Source organism: Mytilus edulis, chromosome 10, assembly GCF_963676685.1.
Source record: "Mytilus edulis chromosome 10, xbMytEdul2.2, whole genome shotgun sequence".
Taxonomy (NCBI): Eukaryota; Metazoa; Mollusca; class Bivalvia; order Mytilida; family Mytilidae; genus Mytilus; species Mytilus edulis.
The window spans coordinates 59,889,643-59,915,605 of NC_092353.1; the positions used below are offsets into that span (position 1 = coordinate 59,889,643).

Genomic DNA, 25,963 nt, shown 5'->3' on the forward strand with positions numbered 1-25,963 from the left:
TGTAAACTTCTTATTTTGCCAACTATTGCAAACAATTGACACACGTTATAAAGTACTGGATTACAAATCCCTGCACGCAATTGAAAATGATATCAGAAGCAGATTGCATAACAAGTTCTCACATATCGTTTCTAGCTATTTGATTCATTTTTCCCATGAAAATCAAATTAAGAAAACATCAAATGCTTATAATATAAATGACAAAAGAAAAAAAATCTGTCAATCTTGTTGCAAGTTTGGTGTTTCGACTGCTAAAACAGACATGCTTATCTGGTTTCTGATTTGCTCTTGTTTCCTGCCCATGCTACCTTGTGATGCTTATTGTGGTAAGTATATAATATATATAACCGTTAGATAAATGATTTTTTATAAATTGTTATTGGCTTTGAATAAGTTGTCAGTAACTGCGAATACTCTCGATCTCAGTTCTGTACGTTTTATCTCTTCAAGTTAGGATGTATAAATACCTTGCCACGCCCGGTCCGTATTTTTTTTTTTGTAATATATTTTCTACTTTGTATCTTTCTGATGAGTTAAACACTTTCAACTAGTTTTAATACATCAGTGTTTTATGTTGTGCTGTTACACCGCTATACTAGCTATATTTTAGGATGAGAGCTGAGCGCCCACAAACATGAGTAACACCGCCTGTCTAAAGTTAGAAGCTTGTAGTTCAGTTCATTTGTTGTCGTTGCTGCATGTTTGTAATATTGTATTTCGTTTATTATTTTGATATGAATTAGGCCGTTTTTTTCTAAATTGGATTGTTTCTTACTTTTAATGGCGTTGCCTTTATCACCGACTAGACGGTATGGGTTTTCTCATGCTAACATCATTTGAACTTTGATGCATAGTTGTCTCATTGGTAATCAATATATTTTATATAATAATTGCTCTCTATTCTATGTTTATTTTCATAATACAATTGTAGTTATTTGAAATTTGTTTACCCCCCCCCCCCAAAAAAAAAAGATAATTGCTCAACAGTTAGCATATAAGGGCCACAGGTCGTTTACGCTTTTTTGCGCTTCAAATTTTGATACACTTGTTTCAAGTTGCATTTTTATTGCGAAGCATCTTTAATTATAGCTAGCTAATTACGAAGGATTTTGAATTGTTTTCTTCAATTATTTTTGTAGGCAAAACAGTTAAGATACAAGAAGATATTCTCCATTCCTTGCTAAACATGAAAAGACCATCATGTGGCAGAAGAATATCATCAGGTTAGTTCATATTTAAAAATTGAGAATGGAAATGGGGAATGTGTCAAAGAGACAACAACCCGACCACAGAAGAGACAACAACCCGACTACAGAAGAGACAACAACAGAATAAAATTGAGAATGGAAATGGGGAATGTGTCAAAGAGACAACAACCCGACCAAATAAAAAACAACAGCAGAGGGTCACCAACAGGTCTTCAATGTAGCGAGAAATTCCCGCACCCGGAGGCGTCCTTCAGCTGGCCCCTAAACAAATATATACTAGTCCAGTGATAATGAACGCCATACTAATTTCCAAATTGTACACAAGAAACTAAAATTAAAATAATACAAGACTAAAAAAGGCCAGAGGCTCCTGACTTGGGACAGGCGCAAAAATGCAGCGGGGTTAAACATGTTTGTGAGATCTCAACCCTCCCCCTATACCTCTAAAAGAAGGTCACCAATAGGTCTTCACCGGACATTACCCATCCCCTAATTTTCCGTCATGCAGTTGTTTTCGTCTTGATAGCTTGAAGCACAGGACATTAGTGTATGCGTACTATATATATATAGTATAGGATTAATTTGGTCAGTTCAAATGTGAAATATATATATATATAATATATATATGTTATTAGCAGGTTCGTTATATGTTATGTTACATGTAAGTCGGTTTGATGTTCAAATTTTCTTAACTGAAATGATCAAAAATTGAATATTTTTTAGGGCATTGATTTGATTCAAGTTACAGTGGAAACGCATTTTCAAATATTTATTAAGATGACATTCTCAAGTTGGTTTACAATTAATAATGAATACTAATTTTGTTTTCAGATGTAACCAATGTTATAATTTGCGAAGGTCAATTTGCTTACGTGAGATGCAAATATCCGACAAAAATAAAAGTTGTAAAGGCTATATACGGTCGTTCAGAAGATAAACGTATTTGTCCACACAGCAGCATCAAAACTACATCATGTAAGTCATCATCATCCGATGCAAAGATTAAAAAGCAGTGCAACGGGAAAAGAATATGCAAAGTTGGAGCCACCAATAGTCTTTATGGCGATCCGTGTGGTGGCACATACAAATATACTGAACTGAAATACAGATGTTATTAAAACAATGAAGTGTGTTATGTTGAATAACAATAAAATTGTATTTGCAATCCGAAAAAGTTTTTGTGTTTTAAAATAGCCTTAAATATCAAGGACATCAGTGTCCATTATTTCTCTTTCTTTATTTACTTCGCATTCCCGTATCTGTTCACTATTCCAAGTTGATGAATTACGCGGCCCATACCCTCGTTTCCGTCAGTTTTTTTCGTCTTGATAGGCTAGCTTGAAATTTTCCGCAGAACATTTATCAAGTTGTATTTATATTTCTCTAATTCTTCGTCAATTTATCCCTTTCTGCACACATTGTATAAAAAAAAAATTAATCAACCCGTGGTTCGTATGATCTCAGTTCATCATTGGTTAAAATCCGATTATGACGTCGAATTTTCTTGTTTTTCTCTGAATTTCCTATTGTGACCTCTAATGTGACGGCATGAAAAAAGGCGACCATGTCTGATGACGTCATATAGAAAGAACACATCTTTTTGCAGATCAGTCGCAAAGAAGGAATACGTTTGCCTGCGTATTGTTTGAAAATCATTAGAGAAACAGATTCTACAACCAAATCTCGTGTAATACGATATTTATCCACTCTCGATAGTTAAATTTTCAATATTTAAAACGCTTGGCAAGCCTCGCGTTTTAAATTTGAAAATTTAACTGTCTCTAGTGGAAAAATATCGTATCACGCTCGATGCAGTGGTTGAATCTATATTTATCAAATCACTTTGTCGAAGTTCTTAGAGAACTGTTTGAAGATATGAACCTGGATCTTAAAAAGATTTCTTTCGTATTCATACACACACCATAAAAGGAACGATTTTATTGTTAGTTTTTCTTTCCTGTCTCTTATATGCCACGTTTTGTAGAGTGAATACCTTCAATGGGGTCGATATACACGTGTTTGCTCTGAGTTCAGTAAAAAATAATGTATTGAAGAGCCAAACAGACTGTGTATTTAGGGAGCAAGCAAACGTGCATTTTCCTTTCAAATTTCTGCTGGATAGAATATGACCTTGACCTTATTTTCCAAATAATGATCCATTAATTGTAAAAATCAAAAAGTCCAAAGAATAATAAATGGGTTCTTTCCATTATCAAATATCAAAAAAGCTACTTCGGTTTCCAGAATCTGTATGTGACTGTCCCCATGCGGCAGGAGAGAGTAATTTAGTTGTAGTCGTTTGTTGCTGTTTTACAAATTTTTTTTCGTTCATCATTTTCCAAATAAATTAGGTCGTTAGTTTTCTGAATATCGTTAGAATTCTTTTACATTTGTCATTTCGGGGACGTTTATAGTTGTCAATGCAATATGGGGTTTGCTCATTGTTGGAGGTAGTACGGTAGTATACATGTCAATTAGGGTGTTATTTGGTCTCCTGTGAAGAGTTGTCTCATTAACAATCATATCTCATCTTCTTGTTTTTATATAAAACTTATTATGATATTGTTATTCATGAAAGGCAAAATAACAACAACATCGATAATTTCAAAAAAATATTTTTATACAATCGCATTTATACAACATACAATCAATGCAATACTTACAAAAGGGTCTGGTGGTTGTTTATAGAATAGAGATAAATTAGCAAATAAGTCCAGAACTAATTCCAAGAAATATAAAGAAAAGAGAAAAATAGACAAACAAAATAAAGATAGTGACTTGAATTAATAAGAATAGATAATAGACAGGGTAAAAAAGTACAGAAAAATTGCATGAAAAAAAAACAGAAATAACTACCCCATCCAGACCCTCAAAGTAAAAAACAATCATACAAACAAGATTCATAAAAACAATCATACAAACAAGATTCATATTTACAATCATTCATGAATTATTCAAGTGCATATACATGCAAACACACACACACACACACACACACACACACACACACACACACGCATCTAACATATATAACTTCATAGCCAACAACCATACAACCGCACACACATATAGACATCCCAGAACCTCACACACACGCCCACACAATCATACTTACTCGCACAAGCAAACATACAATCGCGCAATCATACACGCATGCATATGCACACAAATAAAGTATAATGTATGAAGTTTGGAGCCAAATTAAAAATAAATTAAAAGGCTATAGAATGAATTTGCATCATGATCAATAAGTTTAACTTTTATATACTTACCTTTATCTTAAATTCATTTCTAGAATCTACCATAAAGCCTTATGAATTATTCATGATACATATCATAAAAAAGTAAAAAATACAAATAAAATCTTATAAAACTACCCGTATTGTCATTAATTTATCACAGTTGAGCTTTCAATTGCCACAATTGACCTTATCGTTGTCTGTATACCACTGATAATTTCTGTGAAGGAGGAAAAGAAACGGTCGGGTTACTAGTATGCTTGGATGGAATAAAAAGTGGTGTAGCAAAAAGGTCAGTACATGGTGTTGATGCAGCCTGCTTCAGTCGATATGCCGCTTGAGATTTTTTATTACCGCCATTCTGACGTTTTGCAGTTGGTTGGTTAGTGCATGTTGTTGAAGCCTTTCTTTTGCGGTTTTCAGTTACTACCGCTGTTGGTACAGATGCCAATGACGTGGAAGTAAATACTGGTACTTCCCTTGTTAATCTTCTATTTTCGTAGGCAGAGCAAACGACAAAACGCTGATGCATACTGTCCCATATGTTGCTGAAATTCACCTCACAGTCTGATTTAGATCGAACAAGTGGAGTGGATGGATCTGCTTTCTGTTTTGTTGACAAGAAGTTCAGTTTGGCATTTGACCTTTGAAATAGCGAGTTGGTAGAAATCGGAATCTGGTTAAAGGCGTTCTGTCGATGAACTGGTAAAAATGGCGTATGACATGGCGTCTTGGTGTTGGAAATCGGTTTCTTGTGAAGCATCGGATGGGTCTTCTCGATTAGGTTGACGACAACCTCAGAGCAGTCGTTTAATTTCAAGGTTCTTGTTTTGGCAGGCTGACTTTGGAAATCAGTTTTACTGAAACTTATTTTGCTTTTCCAGTCGTCTTTGGCAGCCATTCTGTCTACGACATCAAGAACAGAATCTCCTTGCATCAGCTGAGCAGCAATATCTGCTATATCGCTATCTATTCCGGAAGCGAGATTCAGCTTCGATATATCGGACTTCCTGTTATGTTCTCTGATTTCCTGTGCAGACCGGTAATATGAATCTTCATTCCAGTAAAGGTCCTCTTGATTTGATAGGTCGTCCTCGAGGGGGACATCCTTGCAGTGAGAAGCAAAATGGTCTGAATAGTCGGTGTATGAGGTACAGCAGCCATTAAACATTGGTATCTGAAATCAAAGATGTCAATCATTATTGGAACAATTCCGGAGAACTTGACGTCAACCGCTTTTCTATTGGAGTTCGTTTTGTCTATTGTTATTTTCTGAACTGTTGTTTTACTTTTTTTCAGGTTATTTGGGGCTTTTTAGTACACGTATATATGCATGGTTCCTTCTCATTAGGCAGCAACCATTTGATTTTCGGGGGTGAAACAAACATTTTTTTTTCTCAGAATCAAAAACAAATTATTTTTTTCTGCAAAAACTGGAAACAAACTTTTTTTCTCAAAAAAAACATAGCCCCCCCCCCCCCCCGAAAATCAAATGGTTGCTGCCTTATTTACTTTTAAAGTACAACCACATATATACAAGATTGGTCATAATTTTATCTTCAGTTTTCGATTAAGATTACGAATACGCTCCGTAATAAGACTGGGTGCTTTAGGAGGTTCTGGATGGGAAGTACTTCATTTTTGAATCACTGAGGCCATTTTTTGAACCCTCAAATATCCAAAGTTGCCTAAAAGAGGGTCTGGCTATCGTTTCACAAAACATCGTAAATCGTTCCTGGTCTGGTTGATGTTAATGTGTATAGAGGTTGAGGGCAAATAAGCAGAAAAAAGGGGGGAATATAAGCAAAATAAAAATAAAAAAGAGAATATTACAGTGCTAAATTACAAAGGATAGAAACTAATGAGCAAAATAAATCAAAAATTGAGAGAATAATGTAAAATTATAGAATAAAAAAATGAAGGTACACCAATGCCAGATCACCAAAGCAGCAAAGAAAAAAAAACATAATTTGAGGCTCAAAATAATAAATTAGGTCGGACTTTGCTCATTGCTGAAGGTCGTACGCTGACCTACAGTTGTAAATTTCTGTGTTATTTGTCCACCCCATTGTGAAGAGTTGTCTTATTGACAATCATACCACATCTTCTTTTTTTATATTTATGCAGTCTGCTTTTAATTTCGTTTTTAATTAAAGAAAATAACATTTGTGTCTAAATACCTGCATTTTCCTTTCAAAAGTTTCTCTCCAGTTTTGGATATTAAAGAAGCCTGGTGCAACATTGTCACTTGTCTGAAACACAAATATATTGTTTGCTGTAATGCTATTAACCACAGTAAGAAGATGAAATTCGGTAGGTTGGCATTTTAAAATGGAAACTGGTCATCCAAAATAAGGAACACATAATTTTGGCCAAGAGTACCGGAGTTACTACAACACGAATTGTCTCCTTTTTGTAGACAAAAGGATAGCAGAATTAAGGAGGAACAACTCATTAAACGTTTACTAGTTCTTTACATTTTTTTTTTCGCAATACTAAACATATATAGCTAGTAATAAGTTAACCAAAGTTTACTAACCTCGTTAATATTTGATTGTTGGAGATGAGAATTATTGGAAAGTTTTTTGAAATCAGCATCCTGCAAAAATAAAATGAGTCATTCAATCAAAATGTTAACAAATTTACATAAAATGACTCAATTTGGTTTTTAATATTTTAATGATTAATTTTGAAAAAATAAGGTTTTAGCTTATAATTCTCTAATCTATTGCAATAGCATTTTGTCAATTACTGATAGTCTTTTATTGACCATGTTTAGATGCTTTTCAACTTTTATTGACCATAATTATTTAGATGCTTTTAAATCTTCGTATTTTGGTCTCTGGTAGGTGAAGTTCGTGGGTTTTTCAACACATACCACATTTTATTATTTTTGTATATTTAAGTGTTTCTTTTCAAAACAAATATGAAGTGCCGGTTTTTTAATGTTTACATAGTGGTGTTCGAAAACCTCTAATTGGCCTAGGATTGAGAACAGCAATACAAGAGACATTTCTTTGCTTTAGTGCAGAAATCTTTATCATAAAAACGATCTCGTGCATATGCGATGTACTGACAGATTATTTCTTTTTAAAATAAAGATCCTTACCAAAACTTTGCGGATACCATTCACAGGCTCTCCCGACCCACCGGCGAATCTAACTGAATCTTGATGTTTATTAGTCCCTTTCAGCCATTCTACCGGTGTTGGTTTGTCAGAAGAGGAATCTTGGACTTTTCGTAACGGACAAAATCTTGGTCTTTTTTCTTTGTTCTGAAACAAAAAGGCAGAATTATGCGATATACAAATCGAGTAAGTGTTGTTGATATACATAATAATGAAGCTTCATCGTAGCTTGAAAGCATGTTCGACTCGAGTGCGGCAGGTCGTGGTTTCGAATCCTGCCGTGTCAATTCAGTGATATTGGTTGCCTTAAATTACTGGAGAATAAAGGTTTTTTTCCCTGGAGAAAAATCCCAATTTGAAAAAAAAATGACTTAAAATTATTCCCCAAAAAGACAACTTTTTTCCCAAACAGTGCAGTCTCAGTAGTAATTGTGCATGAAATCAATCTAAAAAACACTCATTTTAACATTTTACATGCCTAAAATGACTATACTATGTTCAGCGTTGAGGGTTTATTTTTGTATCTTCACTGACAATAAGGGGTCTTATTTCAAATGAGGGTTTACCTCTTGAAAGTGGGTCTGCAAATTAAAGTTCCAGTCATATTCATGGTTTATTATAAATTTCCCAATAAAAAAGGGTAGAGGTAGTTTTGAAAAAAAGCCAACAACATCACAGCAATTAAAGACTTTAAAATTGTCCACCAAACACGACACATTAGAAGTAAAGGCAAAGACACCTCGGATTGAAGTGTGTCAAGATGACATGTCTTCCAGAGGACTGTTACTTTTTGTGCTTTCATGTTGAAAATCCGGCTTTAAAAAACGGGATTTTAAAGCATGCATTTCATTTGCCACTGGACGTTCAGCAACCATTCCTCATAAACTGCACTACTTTAGGAAACGTGTTAAAAACTGTTTTGATTTCTTCATATAGGGAAACCATATTTTATTTGGATAACCCATTATGATTAAGGTAAAATAAGCAAGGTGCTTAAAGCTATAATAAAAAGGTGATCAGGCGGACATCACGCAACCAGGTCTACAATTTGTCAAGTCAAATTTAAGTGATTTGGGGAAAAATTGAAACTTTTTTTTCTTATTTCAAGATATATACTTACTTGTAAAACTTCCCAATCTTTATAAGTCCAGAAATCTGCAAGCTTTTGCAACATTTTCAAGGTTTAGAAGAATAATTTAGCAGTGAGAATTTGGAGCGACTTTATGCACGATCTTTTGGCGTAACTATATAGATACGGGAGAACAATAGTTGTGACGTCCGCGGTATTCGACGTTATTTACCAACGTTAGAACGGAGTCAGGCTATTTTTTCTTCTTTTCTTTTTTTTCCTATATTTATTTTGTTTTCCAAACATTTTAATTTATAAAATTTACAAATAATACAGTTCTTGAAAACAAAATTAAAAAGTTACTAGTATGAAGTTTCTTATCAGATATAAAAGATATAAAAGATCACATTGACCGCATAAATGATCATACATGAATAAAAATCATTCAAACATACCTTTTGTAGGTTGTCCGTAGTTCTGTAGAGCAGAAACAAATCCTAGACAGTTTATCAGTAAACTTCCTCTTGGCCATATTGTGCTTTGTCCGTGAACGATTATAATATGAACGTTTTGAGCTGCAGTGTACGTCACAATTATGATTCCATCCCCTCTCCTTTTTATTTCATAATTTCCCGTAAAATTTGAAGAGGAATTCACAGAAGGGTACGAGACATGCGATCAGTCTTAAAACTAAAATTGATACTTCATGTCAACAGTTAGAAGAGCGTTAGTTTAGGAACAAACTAAGCTAAAAGTATTAGGAAACGGATTAATATAAGCTAAGAGCTTGTTTCTGGATCCTATTAATTATTTCACTTGTATTATTATGTAAATGAGTATGTATGTACCTGAATATAATTAATAAAATATGTTTACACTAAAAGTATTGATATTTATAGAACTACTTTTTGAGATATCCGATTTTTCTAAATGGCGGGAAAAGGGTGAATAGAACTTTTATCTTATATTTGGCAATTTGCAAAATTTGGGTTTCAGATCGTCAGAAAAAAAATCTAAAATCTGCTAAAATTGTGATAATGGCCCTTTTATGACATATTGAAGTCTTCTTTGAAAAGAAAAGTAATTGATATGGGGCAAAATATTTTAATATATGGTAGAAACAAAAATAATTAGGTAGTTCATACAACTGAAAATAATTCCAAAACCGAACCTGAGTATAAAAATAAAATTGCGGTCTTTAATAAATATTTTGAAAGATTTAAAAAAAAAAAAAAAAAAAGTAGCTGTGGTATAAATGCTGCAATCACCGAGACTAATACGCACCAGTGTTCGACTTATGATGAAGTAAATGAATGTATATAGGCAACCGTGCGGCCTTCAATAAAAGAAAATTAATAACGTATATGTCCAGTTTAAAAAAGTTAAATTACTATTTTACAAATTTGACATGGTCGTATTTTTCCTTCAATCTATATATTATATGCGATAGAGGTAGAGCCTAAAAATACAGTTACAATATTGCAACCGAAGCTGTGTAATGTTCGCACAATAGTTTGGCTATTTCTAAACATACCGCTAAATTACAAACGCCTAAAGAAATCCCCAAACCACAGTATAAAGGACAATGTAAACAAAATCAAGATTAATATATTTTGGAAGTTTGCTACGTACTATTTCAGCTATTAATTTATCTCATTTTTAAGCGAAATTTGAGAAAAACACTCAGAAAAAGAAATTTGTATTAAAATGTTAAAACAACAAAATAAAGCACTGAATACAATTTTGATGGAAATATGTAAAATTGTCAAACAATAGCTAACTTATATGATGTCAATCGTGTGTTAGTATATGGTGGATAATTGTCTCATTTGCGAGCACACTACAATGTAGTATACTCCGGTGGATAATTGTCTCATTTGTGATTACACTTGGATAATTATCTCGTTTGAGATCAATTTTCATTGTAGCATATCTGGTGGATAATTGTCTGATTTTCATTCATACAACATTGTAGCATTATCCAGTGGATAATTGTCTCATTTGGAATCATACTTCATTGCAGTACTATCTGGTGGATAATTGTCTTATTTGATATCATCGTACATTGTAGTATAAACTGGTCCGTAATTATCTCATTTGAGATCATAGTACATTGTAGTAATACTAATATTTGGTGAATAATAGTCACATTTGACATTATACTTCATTGTAGTAGTATCTGGTGGATAATTGTCTCATTAGAGATCTTATTTCATTGTAATAGTATCTGATGGATATCATACATATTTCATTTGAGATCATACTACGTTATAGTAGTATCATGTCGATAATTGTCTCTTTGAGATCATACTACGTTATAGTAGTATCATGTCGATAATTGTCTCTTTGAGATCATACTACGTTATAGTAGTATCATGTCGATAATTGTCTCTTTGAGATCATACTACGTTATAGTAGTATCATGTCGATAATTGTCTCTTTGAGATCATACTACGTTATAGTAGTATCATGTCGATAATTGTCTATTTGAGATCATACTAAATTGAAGTAATATCTGGCGGATAACTGTCTCATTTGAGATCATAATAAATTGTAGTATTATCTAGTATCAGGTGATTGAATGTCTCATTTGAGATCTTTCTTCCTTGTAGTAATATATTGTGAATTTTAGACTACAGTAGTTATATCTGGTGAAAAAATTTCTCATTTGACATCATACTTCATTGTAGTAGTATCTAACGAATAATAGTCTTATTTGAGAGCATAGTACATTTTAGTAGTATCGTGTGTATTGTTGTCTCATTTGACATCATACTAATTTGTATAATTATCTGGTGGATACTTATATCATTTGAGATTACACTACATTGTAGTAGTATCTGGTGGATAATTGTCTCATTTGCATTCATACTACAGTGTAGTAATATCTGGTGAAGAAATGTTTCATTTCAGATATTACTTCTTTGAAGCAGTATTGTATAAATAAAATTAACGGTATCTTGTGGATAAATGTTTCATTTGAAATCACACTACATTGTGTATATTCATAGTATCTGGCGGATAACTATCTCATATGAGATCTTGTTTCAATGTAGTAGTATCTGGTGGATAAATGTCTCATTTGAGATCACAATATGTTGTAGTTGTTTTTGTTGGATAATTGTGTAATTTGAGATCATTCTCCATTGTACTAGTATCTGGTGGATAATTGAAAGAAACCATAACAAATAATTCATAACGATTTTATTTCTATCATTTTCTACATAAAACTTTAACAAATAAAATGTTTAACTGTGAAACTACAAAAAAATTAATAGAAACAGAAATGTGCACTTTTTGCACTGAAACCAAAGAAAGCTTCTTGCATATTTTTTGGGAATGTATATACAACAAAAATATTTGGATAGCACCTCAAGATTTATTATTAGAATGTGGATTTAGCCTTAAACATATAGAGGCAAAAGATGTTATTTTTGGTATTGGGGAAACTTTTGACCCATATAATGTAGTACAACATAAAGTCGATTTTAAAATTTTATATTTATAGCTGTAAAATTCAGGAGAAAAACCTTTGGTGAAAGGCAGTATTGCAGATTTAAAATATGTATAAGAAGAGAACAATATGCAGTAAAGGAGTAGGTCCGGTAAGGACTCATTTTGGCCTCAAATTTCAGTTTTATCTGACGAAAGATTTTGACCACTTTTTAAACACTTAAGTGTCTATTTCACTTGATTCAATTAGTTAATGTGAAAGATTTTAACTGATTTAGTCATTAAAAACGATCCGATTCAAGCTCATATATGAAAAATCTACCAAATATGCTGAAAAATGTCACTTTACAGATGGTTTTTGTCAAAAATGAAAGTGGCCGCATCCGTGTTCATCCACAACCTTTATATATGTTATGTATTATCATAAAATACAACTTACATTTCAATATTAAGGATGAACACGAATGCGGCCACTTTCGTTTTACACAGAAACCGTCTAAAATTTACCTAAAGTGCTAGGATTTTGAAGATTTCAGTAATTTAGCATGACTTAATGGTGCTACAACCCAATATATGTGCATTGTATGGTCAAAAACAGCCCATATTTATGTAGCAGAAGCATTCAACTGTCCAATAAATAACTAAAAGTTTACATTTTAACAATTTTGTAAAACTGTTATATTTTGGGGCCAAAAAGGGGTCTATCCGGACCTTCTCCTTTCTTATTGCCTACACAAAAAGAATATATATCTATAAAAAATGGTTGTCATTACAATCTGTCCTAGGTGATTTAAATATTTTATAACTGGTTCGAAAATTATAGTTATATTTTGTTGTATGTCTTGCTATTTAGAGTTGTCATATAATGAAAATATCTTTAAGACCATACTTGAAACTGTACATGTGTGTAATCCTGCTTGATTGTTTTCTGTCTTTATGTCAAAAATAAACAAATTACAAAAAAAAAGAAACTACAAAAAATAATACTGCAAAGTAATCTAATGTTATGTCAAAGGTGTCTTTATTTACTGACCATACAAAAAAAATGTATTTCACTCATGCCTTGAAGGCATAAAACTTTGCTCAGTGCTCGGAGCACAAAAATCATGCTCGAAACATGAAATCCAGCAATTTGATTGGTTGATTTTCGAGTCTGAGTACAAAAATCATGCTCGAAAGTTATATGACCGTGATTTCATTTATTGCTCATTAATATCAAACCCACAAACAAGAAATCCTAAATATGAAAAATAAATAAATCAACAGTTTTACTTTTAATAAATATCGTACTTTCTTAATTTATAAAGTATCAATTTTAAGGAATATAAAGTAACAAACCAACACCTAGGGATAAAAATAACCCAAATAAAGGTTAGATTACAGTTATTATGGTAATGAAGGCCTTTTTTAATTTTACCGGTAATATAGATAATCAGATTCCTGATATTTTATATTTCATAACAAAACATAAATTTACTGATACCAATAAATAAACCATAACAGAAAATATGAACTTATCAAGGCCAGGAATCATCCTGATGGGATATCCCCATCCACTTATTGGGCTCTATATAAGTGACAACAAGTTGGGCTCTATATAAGTGACAACAAGTTGAAACAATCTATTCTATAGTAAAAAAAACCCAGTCTATTCTGTAAAATAAAACAACAATCTATTCTATAGTATAAAACAACATTCAGTTCGTAGCATAAAACAATATTCATTCTGCAACTAGTATAAAACAACATTAATTTTGTAGTATAAAACAACATCTTTCTGCAGTATAAAACAACATCTTTTATGTAGTAATAAAACAACATCCTTTCTGTAGTATTAAACAACTTATATTTTGTACTAGTATTAAACAACATTCATTTTGAAATATAAAACAACAACCTTTCTGCAGTATAAAACGACATTCATTTTGTAATATAAAAAAACATTCATTTTGTAATATAAAACAAAGCCTTTCTGCAGTATTAAACAAAATTCAGTCTGTAATATAAAACAACATTCATTTTGTAGTATAAAACATCATCTTTCTGCAGTATAAAACAACATCCTTTCTGTAGTATAAAACAACTTATATTTTGTAGTACAAATGTATTAAACAACATTCATTTTGTAATATAAAACAACAACCTTTCTGCAGTATAATACAACATTCTGTTTGAAGTATAAAACAACATTCATTCTGCAGTCTAAAACATCATCCATTCTGTAGTCTAAAACATTCTTTCAAATGAGACTATTCATTATGTATTATGCTAAATTTACCAATATTTATATACTGCTCTTTTAAAAAGTGAAAATAGGACATTTTATTAACCAACTAAGTACATTATTGCCAAAAATGACTGGTTATTAAAAATAACATATTTTCTGTAATGGCCCTGTTTTTCTGTAATGGCCCTGTTTTTTTCTGTAATGGCCCTGTTTTTTTCTGTAATGGCCCTGTTTTTCTGTAATGGCCCGGATTGTCTGTATAAAGCACAGTTAGGGTTTTTAATAAAGTTAATAAAATTAAGTTGTAAAGAGTATAATACTTTTTTGTATTTTATTTAATTAAGTAACCAGCAACCAACATTAAAGAACCATATAGGGATCACTGTTCCTCCTGTTTTTTCAACACATAACTTCTGTCAACTTAATATCTTGGATATTTGGTATATTAACACATACACTTTCATTCAGTTGGTTAATAAATGTATTAAGAAATGGGTGTTTTTATAATGGCTCTATTATATGTCCTCGGTCAGTAATAATGGCCTCGGATGTCTGTAATGGCCCTCCGCGTTGCCTCAGGCCATTACAGACTTCCTTGACCATTATAACAGACCTTGGACATATAACAGGGCCATTATAAAAACACCCATTCATTAATACTATAATAATAAGATGCATTCTTTGAGTATTTTTCAAGCAAAAAAATATATTAGACCAGATTTTTATAAATACAAAATTATTGATAATTATACCGAAACAAATTAACTTATTCTGGAGTTAAAATTAATACATAGCAGATAACATCAAGATGCAATTGGATAACATTAGTGTGAAAATGACATGTTGTGTATTTTTTTTAATTTATGATCACTTCACAAAATTACATTCTTTGAATAACAATCATTATCATGATTATAAGTCAGGTAAAATAAGAACACTTAAATATATTTCTAACCTCTAAACATAAATTTCTAAATGTAAAAAATTATCTCATCTTTTCTATCCTGCAAAAATTTACTTCTTTAAAAAAATAATTTCAAAAGTATAAAAATTCAAAATCGTTTAATGCAAACAGTTTATAATAGCAATGTTTAGAAAAGTTTTTCTATGTTTCATATGATATTTTTCAATAGTAAATTCTTTTCTTTATAAAATCACAAGAAATGTCAATGTAATATCTGGTAGTCTTGACAATTTATATTAAACAGTTTCATTATTTTCTCTTTCTTCCTTATAATAACAGATTATTTATATAGCTGTTGAAGCCATGTCCAGTCGGGTCATATCATGACAACAAAACCAGTATGTACACAAGCTTAAAAATAACATTTCTCATCCCGGTTAAACTGACAAGTATATATCAAGAGGAGTCCAAGAAAAGCATTCAGGTTCTACTCTTCTTTTTCGGCACTTCTGACCTAGACCCAATCTCTCTTTTCAACCCTTTCTTTTTGGTTACAGCAACTCTTTTGGTGACCTCCACCATTTTCTTTTCATCCTTTTCAGAAGTTTTATTCCCATTTTGGTTCTTTGGCAAACGTTCTTTCTTCTTGTCATTCCCATCATTTCCAGATATTGTATTCCCATTTTGGTCGTTTGGCAAATGTTCTTTCTTCTTGTCATTCCCATTCCCATCATTTCCTGATTTTTTATTCCCATTTTGGTCCTTTGGCAAATGTTCTTTCTTTTTGTCATTCCCGTCATTTCCCAATGTCTCATTTTGAGATCTGACTTCAGGTGTAAGAAAACTGAGATCGTCATCATCCTCATCCTCATCCTCATCCTCATCCCCTCCATTAATACAATTATCTATCCACTCTCTAAGTGAATATTCTGCTTTTTCTTGATCCTCTTCACTAAGAAGACTGTAGCCCTCCATTAAATCCTCAATATCAACATCTTCCACTTTTTCTCTAAATTCTTCAAAAAAATCTTCAAATTGATCATACCAAAAACAATCAAAATGGTACCATTCTGTCCAAGGCCAGGTATCATTAACTACACCAATTCTTAGATCATCTATAAAAATCAAAAACCTAGATTACTAGTTGCATATCATGAATATGATAAAACAAACAATATTTGAGAGTGTATAAATAGGGTCCATTGAAGAGTACATTATATGGTGTCTGTGCTGCATATGAATTCACAGTTCTAATGATGCATTTTTTCCCAAGAAGTGGACCTAACATTTTGGGTGTGATTTTTAGTAGGAAAGCTGACCCCAATTTAATTCCATTTCTAAAGAAACAGTGAGTCATGTGACTACCATATTTCGGCAATTTTTTTTGCATTTTTGTTCAGACAACTGAAACAGTTCCTGCATGACTAAGCGATTCTGACAGTAATTTACGAGGTACATCCCTTTGTTCATACTTTTCAAGCGTAACAGATCTGTATTTCGTGTCTTTTTTTTTTTGTTAGGGATGAGGGACTAATAAATACCCTGCCACCATGGCCACCTCCGGTCTGTATTTTTTGTTCGATGTTTTCCTGCTTCGTATTGATCTGATGAGTTAAGCCTTTTTCAATTGACTTTTATAGTTTGTTCTTATGTTGTAATGTTACCAGTGTCCCAGATTAGGGAAAGGTTAAGAGCTTACAAACATTTTAAAAGCAACATTCTTTATGTGCCTGCATGTTTTAAGCCATGAGCCTGTAGTTCAGTGGTTGTAGTTCATGTCTTTCATGTCTTTCATATTTTTTATGAATTTGTTTTGTCATAAATTAGGCTGTTAAATTTTCTAATTGAAATGTTCATATTTTTCATGTCAGGGCCTTTTATAGCTGAGTATATACGGTATGGTGCCTGTAATTGCTTATATCCACTTTGTTTGGTGGATATTTGTCTCATTGGCAATATCATACCACACATCTCCTTATTTTTAGATTGTTTGTACTATTATCCATGTATATATTATAATATTTATAGTATAACTAATCGCCGTATTTGAATATCAAAAATAAGACAAGGCGTGGCCGAACGACGCATGGATTAAACAAGTGCGCAGCACGAGTTTAATCCATAGCGGCATTCGGTCACAAGTTGTCTTATTTTTGATATTCAAATACGGCGATTAGTTATTCTTTTTATTACATTGGCAAATGGCCTTTTTTTATGAAATTAATGTAGAAAATGTTAGGAACTATATCTTTTTCCTACGCATTGACAATTTGTTTTGATCCGACGTTATCGACGTCTTGACAACGCCTATTGTTGTATGACGTCAGAGAGTGAAATAACCACTTTTATTTCACATGTGAAATTATCGGTTTTTATTCAACTGGGAAATCAATGTAATTCATTGCAACCAATGTAATAAATATATATATTTAGCACCATTATGCTGTTTATCATTTACAAGTAAACACAATTAAAATCTAAATTAGATTCCACCAGAGTCACAAAAGAAAGAGGGGTGAAAGATACCAAAGGGACAGACAAACTCATAAATCGAAAAATAAACTGACAACTCCATGGCTAATCCAGATGCTCCGCAGAGTGCAGCTTTATACGACAGCAGAGGTTGAACCCTGAACGGTTGGGGCAAGTATGGACACAACATTCAAGCTGGATTCAGCTCTAAATTTGGATTGTGATTAAATAGTTGACACAGCATAGGTTTCTGACACAGAATGAATGTGGTCTAATAAACTTAAAAATTTTTTTTTTGCCTTTGAGCAATTCACTATGCTGTTGAATATTAATCCTCTCAAAAAAATGTTTGAAGAAATTTTCTTTTTATTTATGAAATCTGAAATGAGAAAAATTGAACCCCCCCCACAATTTTTTTTTCACATCCCCCTTTCCCTTATGCCAAAACTGATCTCAATTCCAATTAATAAAGGAGTTTGCAACAATAACTACTCATTTAAATACATCATAAAATATTAAAATATAAAAAAAGTGCTTATTATCACTGAATGGTAAAGATTGTTTTAATTTATCAGTTGGTATTTAAAGTGAATATACATTGTATAAAACAATGATTTTAGTTGATTCAACTACTATTCTGAACAAAGAAAGATAACTCCAATTGAAAATTTCTTGCTATTGTGCAATTAGATATTTCTTGCTATTGTGCAATACTGTGCAATTGAAAATACTTGCTATTACACAATACTGTGCAATTGAAGATTTCTTGCTATTGCACAATACTGTGCAATTGAAAATTTCTTGCTATTGCACAATTGAAGATTTCTTGCTATTGCTGAATACTGTGCAATTGAAAATTTCTTGCTATTGCACAATACTTAATATAATAATTTTAGATCCTGATTTGGACTAACTTGAAAACTGGGCCCATAATCAAAAATCTAAGTACATGTTTAGATTCAGCATAACAAAGAAGCCTAAGAATTCAATTTTTGTAAAATCAAACTAGTTTAATTTTGGACCCTTTGGACTTTAATGTAGATCAATTCATATCCAGAAATCAACGCCACTTTGCTCATTTGAATATTATACTAATAAAATCGGATACGGGTCACGGAAATTATATTGAAATGATAGGGATTTTTGAAAAAATGTCTATTTTAACTTTAATTTAAGTGATAGGCAGGTTGCCGGGACAGAAAATAAATATACACAACAATATATATATACACCATTTAAACGAAACATAAAACAGGCTATTATTTAAACTTGGAATTATTTTTAATTATGGAATTTGCATAATTTCTTGTGTTTAAATTTTTTAATAAATTCCATGTTTATTTAGTATTATGATCTTTTGAGCGGTTAATAACACTTTCCATACAATGTATTTTGGTTAGATAGTGTTGTGCGCGGCACAGTACATTCTATTGAAAATATACTATTTTCTTTGTAATAGAAAGTGTTGTGCGCAGCACAGAACATTTTAGTACAGAAAAGCATGGAATTCATTAAAATTTTCAATAACAAGAAATCAAGCAAATTCCATAATTAAAAATAATTCCAAGTTCAAATAATAGCCTGTTATAATGACTGTCGTTGCAAAAATCAAGGTTCCTGAGCTATTTTGAAAATCGAAGCGAGAGGCTTTTAACATTGCAGTATAAAATACAGGCTAAAATGGCTTTAACGTCAAATTTGCAAACTTCGTGTTGAAAATTGGCTAACAAAGTCATTAGAAAAACTAGTTGCCTGGGTGAAACTTGAAACTTGGACGTCCAAAGAATAAGCAAGTCCAAACCTTGTATGTGTAGTCGTTGAACTCTAGGTTCCCATGTAAAGTTAAAATACCAATATGGAATAAACTCACGAGAACACGAAAAATTCACTTAATTCACGTTCATTGTTTTGATTTTGACCGCCTGGCAACTTTACGGAAATATCAGAATGATTATTAACAAGGACTCTGTGATGGGCAACTTATAATATCCGTGTTTTAAAGATTTTAACGATATCAAGCCAGTCTATTTCAAACTATAATCACGTGGTACAATTCTCATTTACATATTATGAATATTAATTAGCAAAAGCACTACTAATTTCTGGCTATGTTGAAAACGGGACCAAAAATTAAGAATCTACATGCACAGTTAGATTTGGCATATCAAAGAACCCCAATTATTCAATTTTGGACCCTTTGAGCCCCTTATTCCTAAACTGTTGGGACCAAAACTCCCAAAATCAATCCCAACATTCGTTTTATGGTCATAAACTTTGTGTTTAAATTTCATAGATTTCTATTTACTTATACTAAAGTTATGGTGCGAAAACCAAGAATAATGCTTATTTGGGCCCCTTTTTTGCCCTGATTCCTAAACTGTTGGGATCTCAACTCCCAAAATCAATGAATCCCAACCTTCCTTTTGTGTTCATAAACCTTGTTGAATAAATCTTAATCATGTTTTGGATTGTGTATTGTTAAAACAAATAAATAATCAGTTTCTAAATAAAGTGAGATTCTGTCAACTTTTTGTTGTTGTTGTTGTGTTGAATCAGAGACATATATACACAGAGATTGGCAACTGTAACAGTGGTCAGCGAAATCTAATCCAAACATCGCATCACGCGAGACTTTAACGAGATCGCCATTTTTATTCTATCACGACAAGTACACCACCTCGCTTCGATTTTTATTTTACATCAAGCATTTCAAAACAGCATAATGTAAGTACATATTTCAATTTCGTATATGAATTACCTTGTTTTATTCAGTTTGTAGTAGTTATTAGTTAAAATATTGCGACGATTAACGTTTAATTGCAGTATATAATAAAGGAAGCTTGGCCGACATGCACGTTATAAAATTTTTTAACCCCTGTCTGTTAACACTTTATAAACTTTTCCGTCTTCAGAGAAATATTGTACCCAGCAAATGCATTACTTTCCTATGACAAACTGGATTGGTATATATAGGTTGTTTTATTCATATTTTCAACCACTTTGATGCAATTTACAATTAAAAATCAGTATTATAGCGGCCATGTTTTTTTTGCTTCAATATCAAGACAGGCCCCTGTCTGTTTACACTTTATAAACTTTTCCGTCTTCAGAGAATTATTGTACCCAGCACATGCATTACTTTCCTATGACATACTGGATTGGTATATAGAGGTTGTTTTTTTCATATTTTCAACCACTTTGATGCAATTTACAATTAAAAATCAGTATTATAGCGGCCATGTTTTTTTTTTGCTTCAATATCAAGACAGGCCCCTGTCTGTTTACACTTTATAAACTTTTCCGTCTTCAGAGAATTATTGTACCCAGCACATGCATTACTTTCCTATGACATACTGGATTGGTATATAGAGGTTGTTTTTTTCATATTTTCAACCACTTTGATGTAATTTACAATTAAAAATCAGTATTATAGCGGCCATGTTTTTTTTTTTTGCTTCAATATCAAGACAGGCCCCTGTCTGTTGACACTTTATAAACTTTTCCGTCTTCAGAGAATTATTGTACCCAGCACATGCATTACTTTCCTATGACATACTGGATTGGTATATAGAGGTTGTTTTTTTCATATTTTCAACCACTTTGATGCAATTTACAATTAAAAATCAGTATTATAGCGGCCATGTTTTTTTTTTTTGCTTCAATATCAAGACAGACCCCTGTCTGTTTACACTTTATAAACTTTTTCGTCTTCAGAGAATTATTGTACCCAGCACATGCATTACTTTCCTATGACATACTGGATTGGTATATAGAGGTTGTTTTTTTCATATTTTCAACCACTTTGATGCAATTTACAGTTAAAAATCAGTATTAAAGCTGTAGGCCATGGTGTTTTGCTTCAATATCAAGACAGACCCCTGTCTGTTTACACTTTATAAACTTTTCCATCTTCAGAGAATTATTGTACCCAGTACTTGCATTACTTTCCTATGACATACTGGATTTGTGTATATAGGTTGTTTTTTTCAGATTTTCAACCACTTTGATGCAATTTACATTTAAAAATCAGTGCTCAAGCTGTCGGTCATGTTAATTTTCTTCAATATAAAGACAGACCCCTGTCCATGGCTACAGGTTATAAACTTGTCCATCTTTAGAGAAAAATTGTAACCATCACATGATTTAATTTCACAAGACATACTAATACTGGATTTGGGTATAAAAATTGTTTTTTTCATTATTTCCACCACTTTGATGACATTTACAATTTTATATATATATTTACATTCAGTATCTGACAGCTTTTTTTTTTTAACAGGATCCTGCACGTTATAAAAGAACAAAGATGTTGATCAAATTTACCTAACAGTGCAGCATACAAGAGATAAAATATCATACATGTGCTGAATGTAGGACTCCCAAGTCTTTCTGATTGAAATTAAGAATCCCTGGCAAACAGGAACAACTATTAGTGATGACTTTATCCGAATGTGACGGCACTGTCATGTAGTGGACTGATTACTACTATCAATGTGATACTTAACAATGGTTTTGTAAGAGAGAAAATTACATGTGCTTATCCTGACTGTAAAAACACCATACTATTGTAGTTCATATGCCAAACTTGATGTACATGTGTATGCGATTTTTGTGCAATTGATGGCGAGACCATTGAACTAAAAACAAATACAAGACTCTGCATTCAATCTATTGAATTTGAAGCAGAAGTGATACAGTGGCAGTTGTGCAGATGGATAAAAAAGCAAATAAATATCTTGTGTTCAACTTCATTTGTCTTCTTTATGTTTACAAAGTTTACTTGTACATAGTTTTTACATACATGTACATGTATAACAATATGATGATGTAGTATGATTGCTAATGAGACAATGATTTACATGTATGACTATCATTGGAAGGCCACTCTATAATATCTTTGTACATCATGAGAATGGAAAATGCTACCCTTGTAGCATAAAGGTAGCATAATGTAAAAAAAGAGAAACTGTTCATTTATCTTACAACACCCCTGTGATATATCTTGACAGTACTAGATAGCAAAATATTTCGTTTCACAAATTCCTTCCTCTCCATGGAAAGTAACATATTTAATTGTTTACATGAAATGACAAAATGTGTAGAAAAAGAAGCAAGAAATGTCCACTCTACTACTGTACACTAGTCGCTCACATTGGTCACCATCTATGTTTGTTTCAGTCCTTTAACAAATTGTCAATGGTGCTTATTTATATTTATCTGTTTCAGTTTTCTTCTTTATAATATAACATGTTCTCATTCTGTGATCACTATTTCACCTCTCCTGTTTTGAAAAAAATGTTTATGCTAATATTTTCTGCAATAAATTGAAAAGGCACAGATGCTATGACTAAACAGAAATGTGAGGTATATGTCAATGAGACAACAACCCAACGACAACAATATTCTTTGCACATCTATGAATGTTTAAGAATTCGTGTGAAGGTCAAAAGCACATAACATGTACTTATATATCCATAACCTGGTACATGTATGTACCTATTTGTGCATTCCGTCCTAAACATAAGTTGTGTGAAGAGACCAAGCAGTTTATATGCTTATAAAAAAGCTGATATTAAAATGAATAACTGTATAACAAATTCCGGGAATGAGACTATTTTATTTAAAACAGATGACATATGTTTTAAATAAAATATATTGGTGGAAAAGGTTTAAACAGAAGCAGGAGATGTCAAGGGGTAATACAAAAAGTACAAGGTCGTGTAACACAGAGGAAAAAAATAACAAATGAAAAGAAAATAACTGCACCGAAAATTACCTTGAACAACATAAACTCACAAAAGATCGTTTACAATTTTAAATCTTTCTAATTTCAAACTCAAGTTTCACTACCCGATAGGAAAGAGTAAAGATAAGAATGTTGTAGTACTCCGGTGATCTATGAAACAAAACATTAAAATTCTACAGTTCAGCAGGGCATTTTTATGTACTTATGATACAAATTGTTTTTAATCAGAGTCTGTGATATCAAGTCTTAAAAAAACTACAAATAATGACAGATTCATATTCAATATTTCATGGCAGCAAAAATAGTGATTTCGACAACACTATAATGTATGTGCCTTTAGGAAAATCAAATTTATGCAAAGGTTCCATAAATAATTTTATTCTAGGTCAAATTGACAATTAAAAATTAAAATTAAATTAAAACAGATATAAAATCAGTTTCTCACGATACAAAATTCTACTGGCTACATATTTTTTATATATGAAAAAGTTGCTTCATTTCTTTTTTTGACATGTTAAAAGACTTTTTTGTTTTCCTGATTGAATACTAAAGTATTGGCCAGTGCTTCTGTTAAAATAAAGTTCTGGTCATGGTTAAAATAATATGTCATAATTTGTTAAGTTTTAAAAACAATTACCAAGTAATAATCCATATAGAACTTCACCTCCGGCAAAATTCAGGTGATCGCAGGGCAATAAATTGCGTAATCGCACACCTGTGAATCAACAGTCACAACTCTAAGGGACTAATTACCGAAAAATCGGACACACATAATTTCACTGTGTAATTAAGGAGCAAACTATTGCAAAGATATGCGGTAAAGAAAAGTTTCTTGTAATAACAATTGATCATTACCAGATTTGAATTTTTAAATTATATGAAATGCAGAAAAAAATATTTTTCTCAATAAATACATAAAAATGAATATAACGATTTCAAGTATTTAAAAAAAAAAAGAAATTATAAGATGATCTGAAATAATTTTCCCTTTGCTTTTCTTGATTATCTATCGAGGTTTTTCATCCCTGACTTGATTACATGTTCTAATATTTATCGACGAGAATCTCATCCCGGGCCGCGATCTTTCACGGGATTTCACGGAGTTGCCAATCTCTGTGTATATATGTCTCTGGTTGAATATAAACTCTGATCATCATGATCATGTTTTGGTTAGTGTTCAAAATGGTGTATTGCTATAACTTTATTTAAGTCAAAATAAAGTGAAATTCTGACAACGTTTTTTTTTAAGCTGTCACAGTAAAAACAATTATCTATAATTTATTGTGTTTTTCATTTAAAATCTTTTTTTTTAATCATACCAAGCTAAATTGAATTCATGCAGTATTTACATCAAAGCAATTTAAACAACGATCGTGGGTAAAAACTAGAATTTGCTTTAAAATTGGGTGCGAAAGAGTAGGGTGCGAACGGACTTTGGGTGCGAATGTGCGAGGTGCGAACGTGCAGGGTGCGAAAGTGTATTGGGCGCGAACGGACCTGATACCCAAATGTGTTTTATACCTTCATCTATCTTGGAACAAAATATTGATCTGCACTGTGATCTACTAGATCGGGCATATTCGATTTTCAACAAATATGGATGTCTATTCAACATATTCCTGAACAAATAAGAGTAATAATCAGACATTATATCATCCGATACTGGATGCTGTTGATGTTCACAAGTGATTTGGCGGGAACTGTTGTTATCTCCCCTAATAGTTGAAGTTACTATCAAGTTCGAGTTCAAGTCAGAATTGAATTCAACTAAATGTTCGATTTGTGCGAGTTCGACTTCGTGTTAAGCTAGGTTCACACTCACTGCCGATCAGATCAACTCAATGATCCCGATTGTCCATATTTTCACGACCAACATGACCTTTATAATGTTATACATGTTATATATGCTAGCTGGGACATAATGGGTGTCCCATTGACACATTCTCCGTTTATTTGGTTATATTCAGTAGAAGGTCCGAGTAAAATCATATATTTAACATATCTACATAGAAATAAAGCAGTTGAAGTTTTGGGCAAGGTGGTAAGAGTTCTGACAGAGACTGAGAGACAGGTTAACAGCTGTGATGGAGTTTGTAGAGTGCATCCGTATATAGAATACGAAGAAGATGATGTAGACATCAGTAGGCGCCGAGAAATCTAGGTGAGGCAATGCCGGGTTGACACGACGACCACTGTGTGGGCAGTTTGAGAGCAGGGCCGTAGCGTAATGGAGGCAAATGAGGCAAATGCCTCACTTTTGAAACGACGACCAAACTTTTAAAGTGTCATTTTTTTTTAATTATAGATTTTACATTATCAATATGCAAGTTTCGCGTTTCAAATTATCTACCAGCACACTACTACATCCAATATGTTCAATCTGCAGCAGCGATTGCAGCTTTTACCATAGCGAATCGATGACGGTAAAAAAATAAGTGTTCCGAATACAAATCAAAATAAAAAAAATTGAAACAAATCTTAATGTCGTTACAAAACTAGTTGAAGATGGGTATTTTAA

General features: G+C 32.2%; 2 protein-coding genes and 1 long non-coding RNA gene across 3 annotated transcripts; 2 read left to right on the plus strand and 1 right to left on the minus strand.

Moving 5' to 3' along the window:
• The first annotated feature begins 217 nt into the window (after positions 1-217).
• Positions 218-2,382, plus strand: LOC139491591 (L-rhamnose-binding lectin ELEL-1-like). Its single transcript, XM_071279350.1, has 3 exons — positions 218-326; positions 1,140-1,223; positions 2,040-2,382. The coding sequence occupies exons 1-3, from the start codon at positions 263-265 to the stop codon at positions 2,324-2,326; spliced, it is 435 nt and encodes a 144-aa protein (XP_071135451.1). The 5' UTR covers positions 218-262; the 3' UTR covers positions 2,327-2,382.
• Positions 2,383-14,995: 12,613 nt separating this feature from the next.
• LOC139492512 (suppressor of Mek1-like) lies at positions 14,996-25,132 on the minus strand. Its single transcript, XM_071280684.1, has 2 exons — positions 24,967-25,132; positions 14,996-16,342 (listed from the first exon to the last, which is right to left on the minus strand). The coding sequence occupies exons 1-2, from the start codon at positions 25,091-25,093 to the stop codon at positions 15,708-15,710; spliced, it is 762 nt and encodes a 253-aa protein (XP_071136785.1). The 5' UTR covers positions 25,094-25,132; the 3' UTR covers positions 14,996-15,707.
• LOC139491590 (uncharacterized) lies at positions 20,303-22,450 on the plus strand. The gene is made up of 2 exons (XR_011656581.1): positions 20,303-20,423; positions 21,979-22,450. It is a non-coding gene; the product is annotated as an uncharacterized lncRNA (long non-coding RNA).
• Positions 25,133-25,963: the final 831 nt, after the last annotated feature.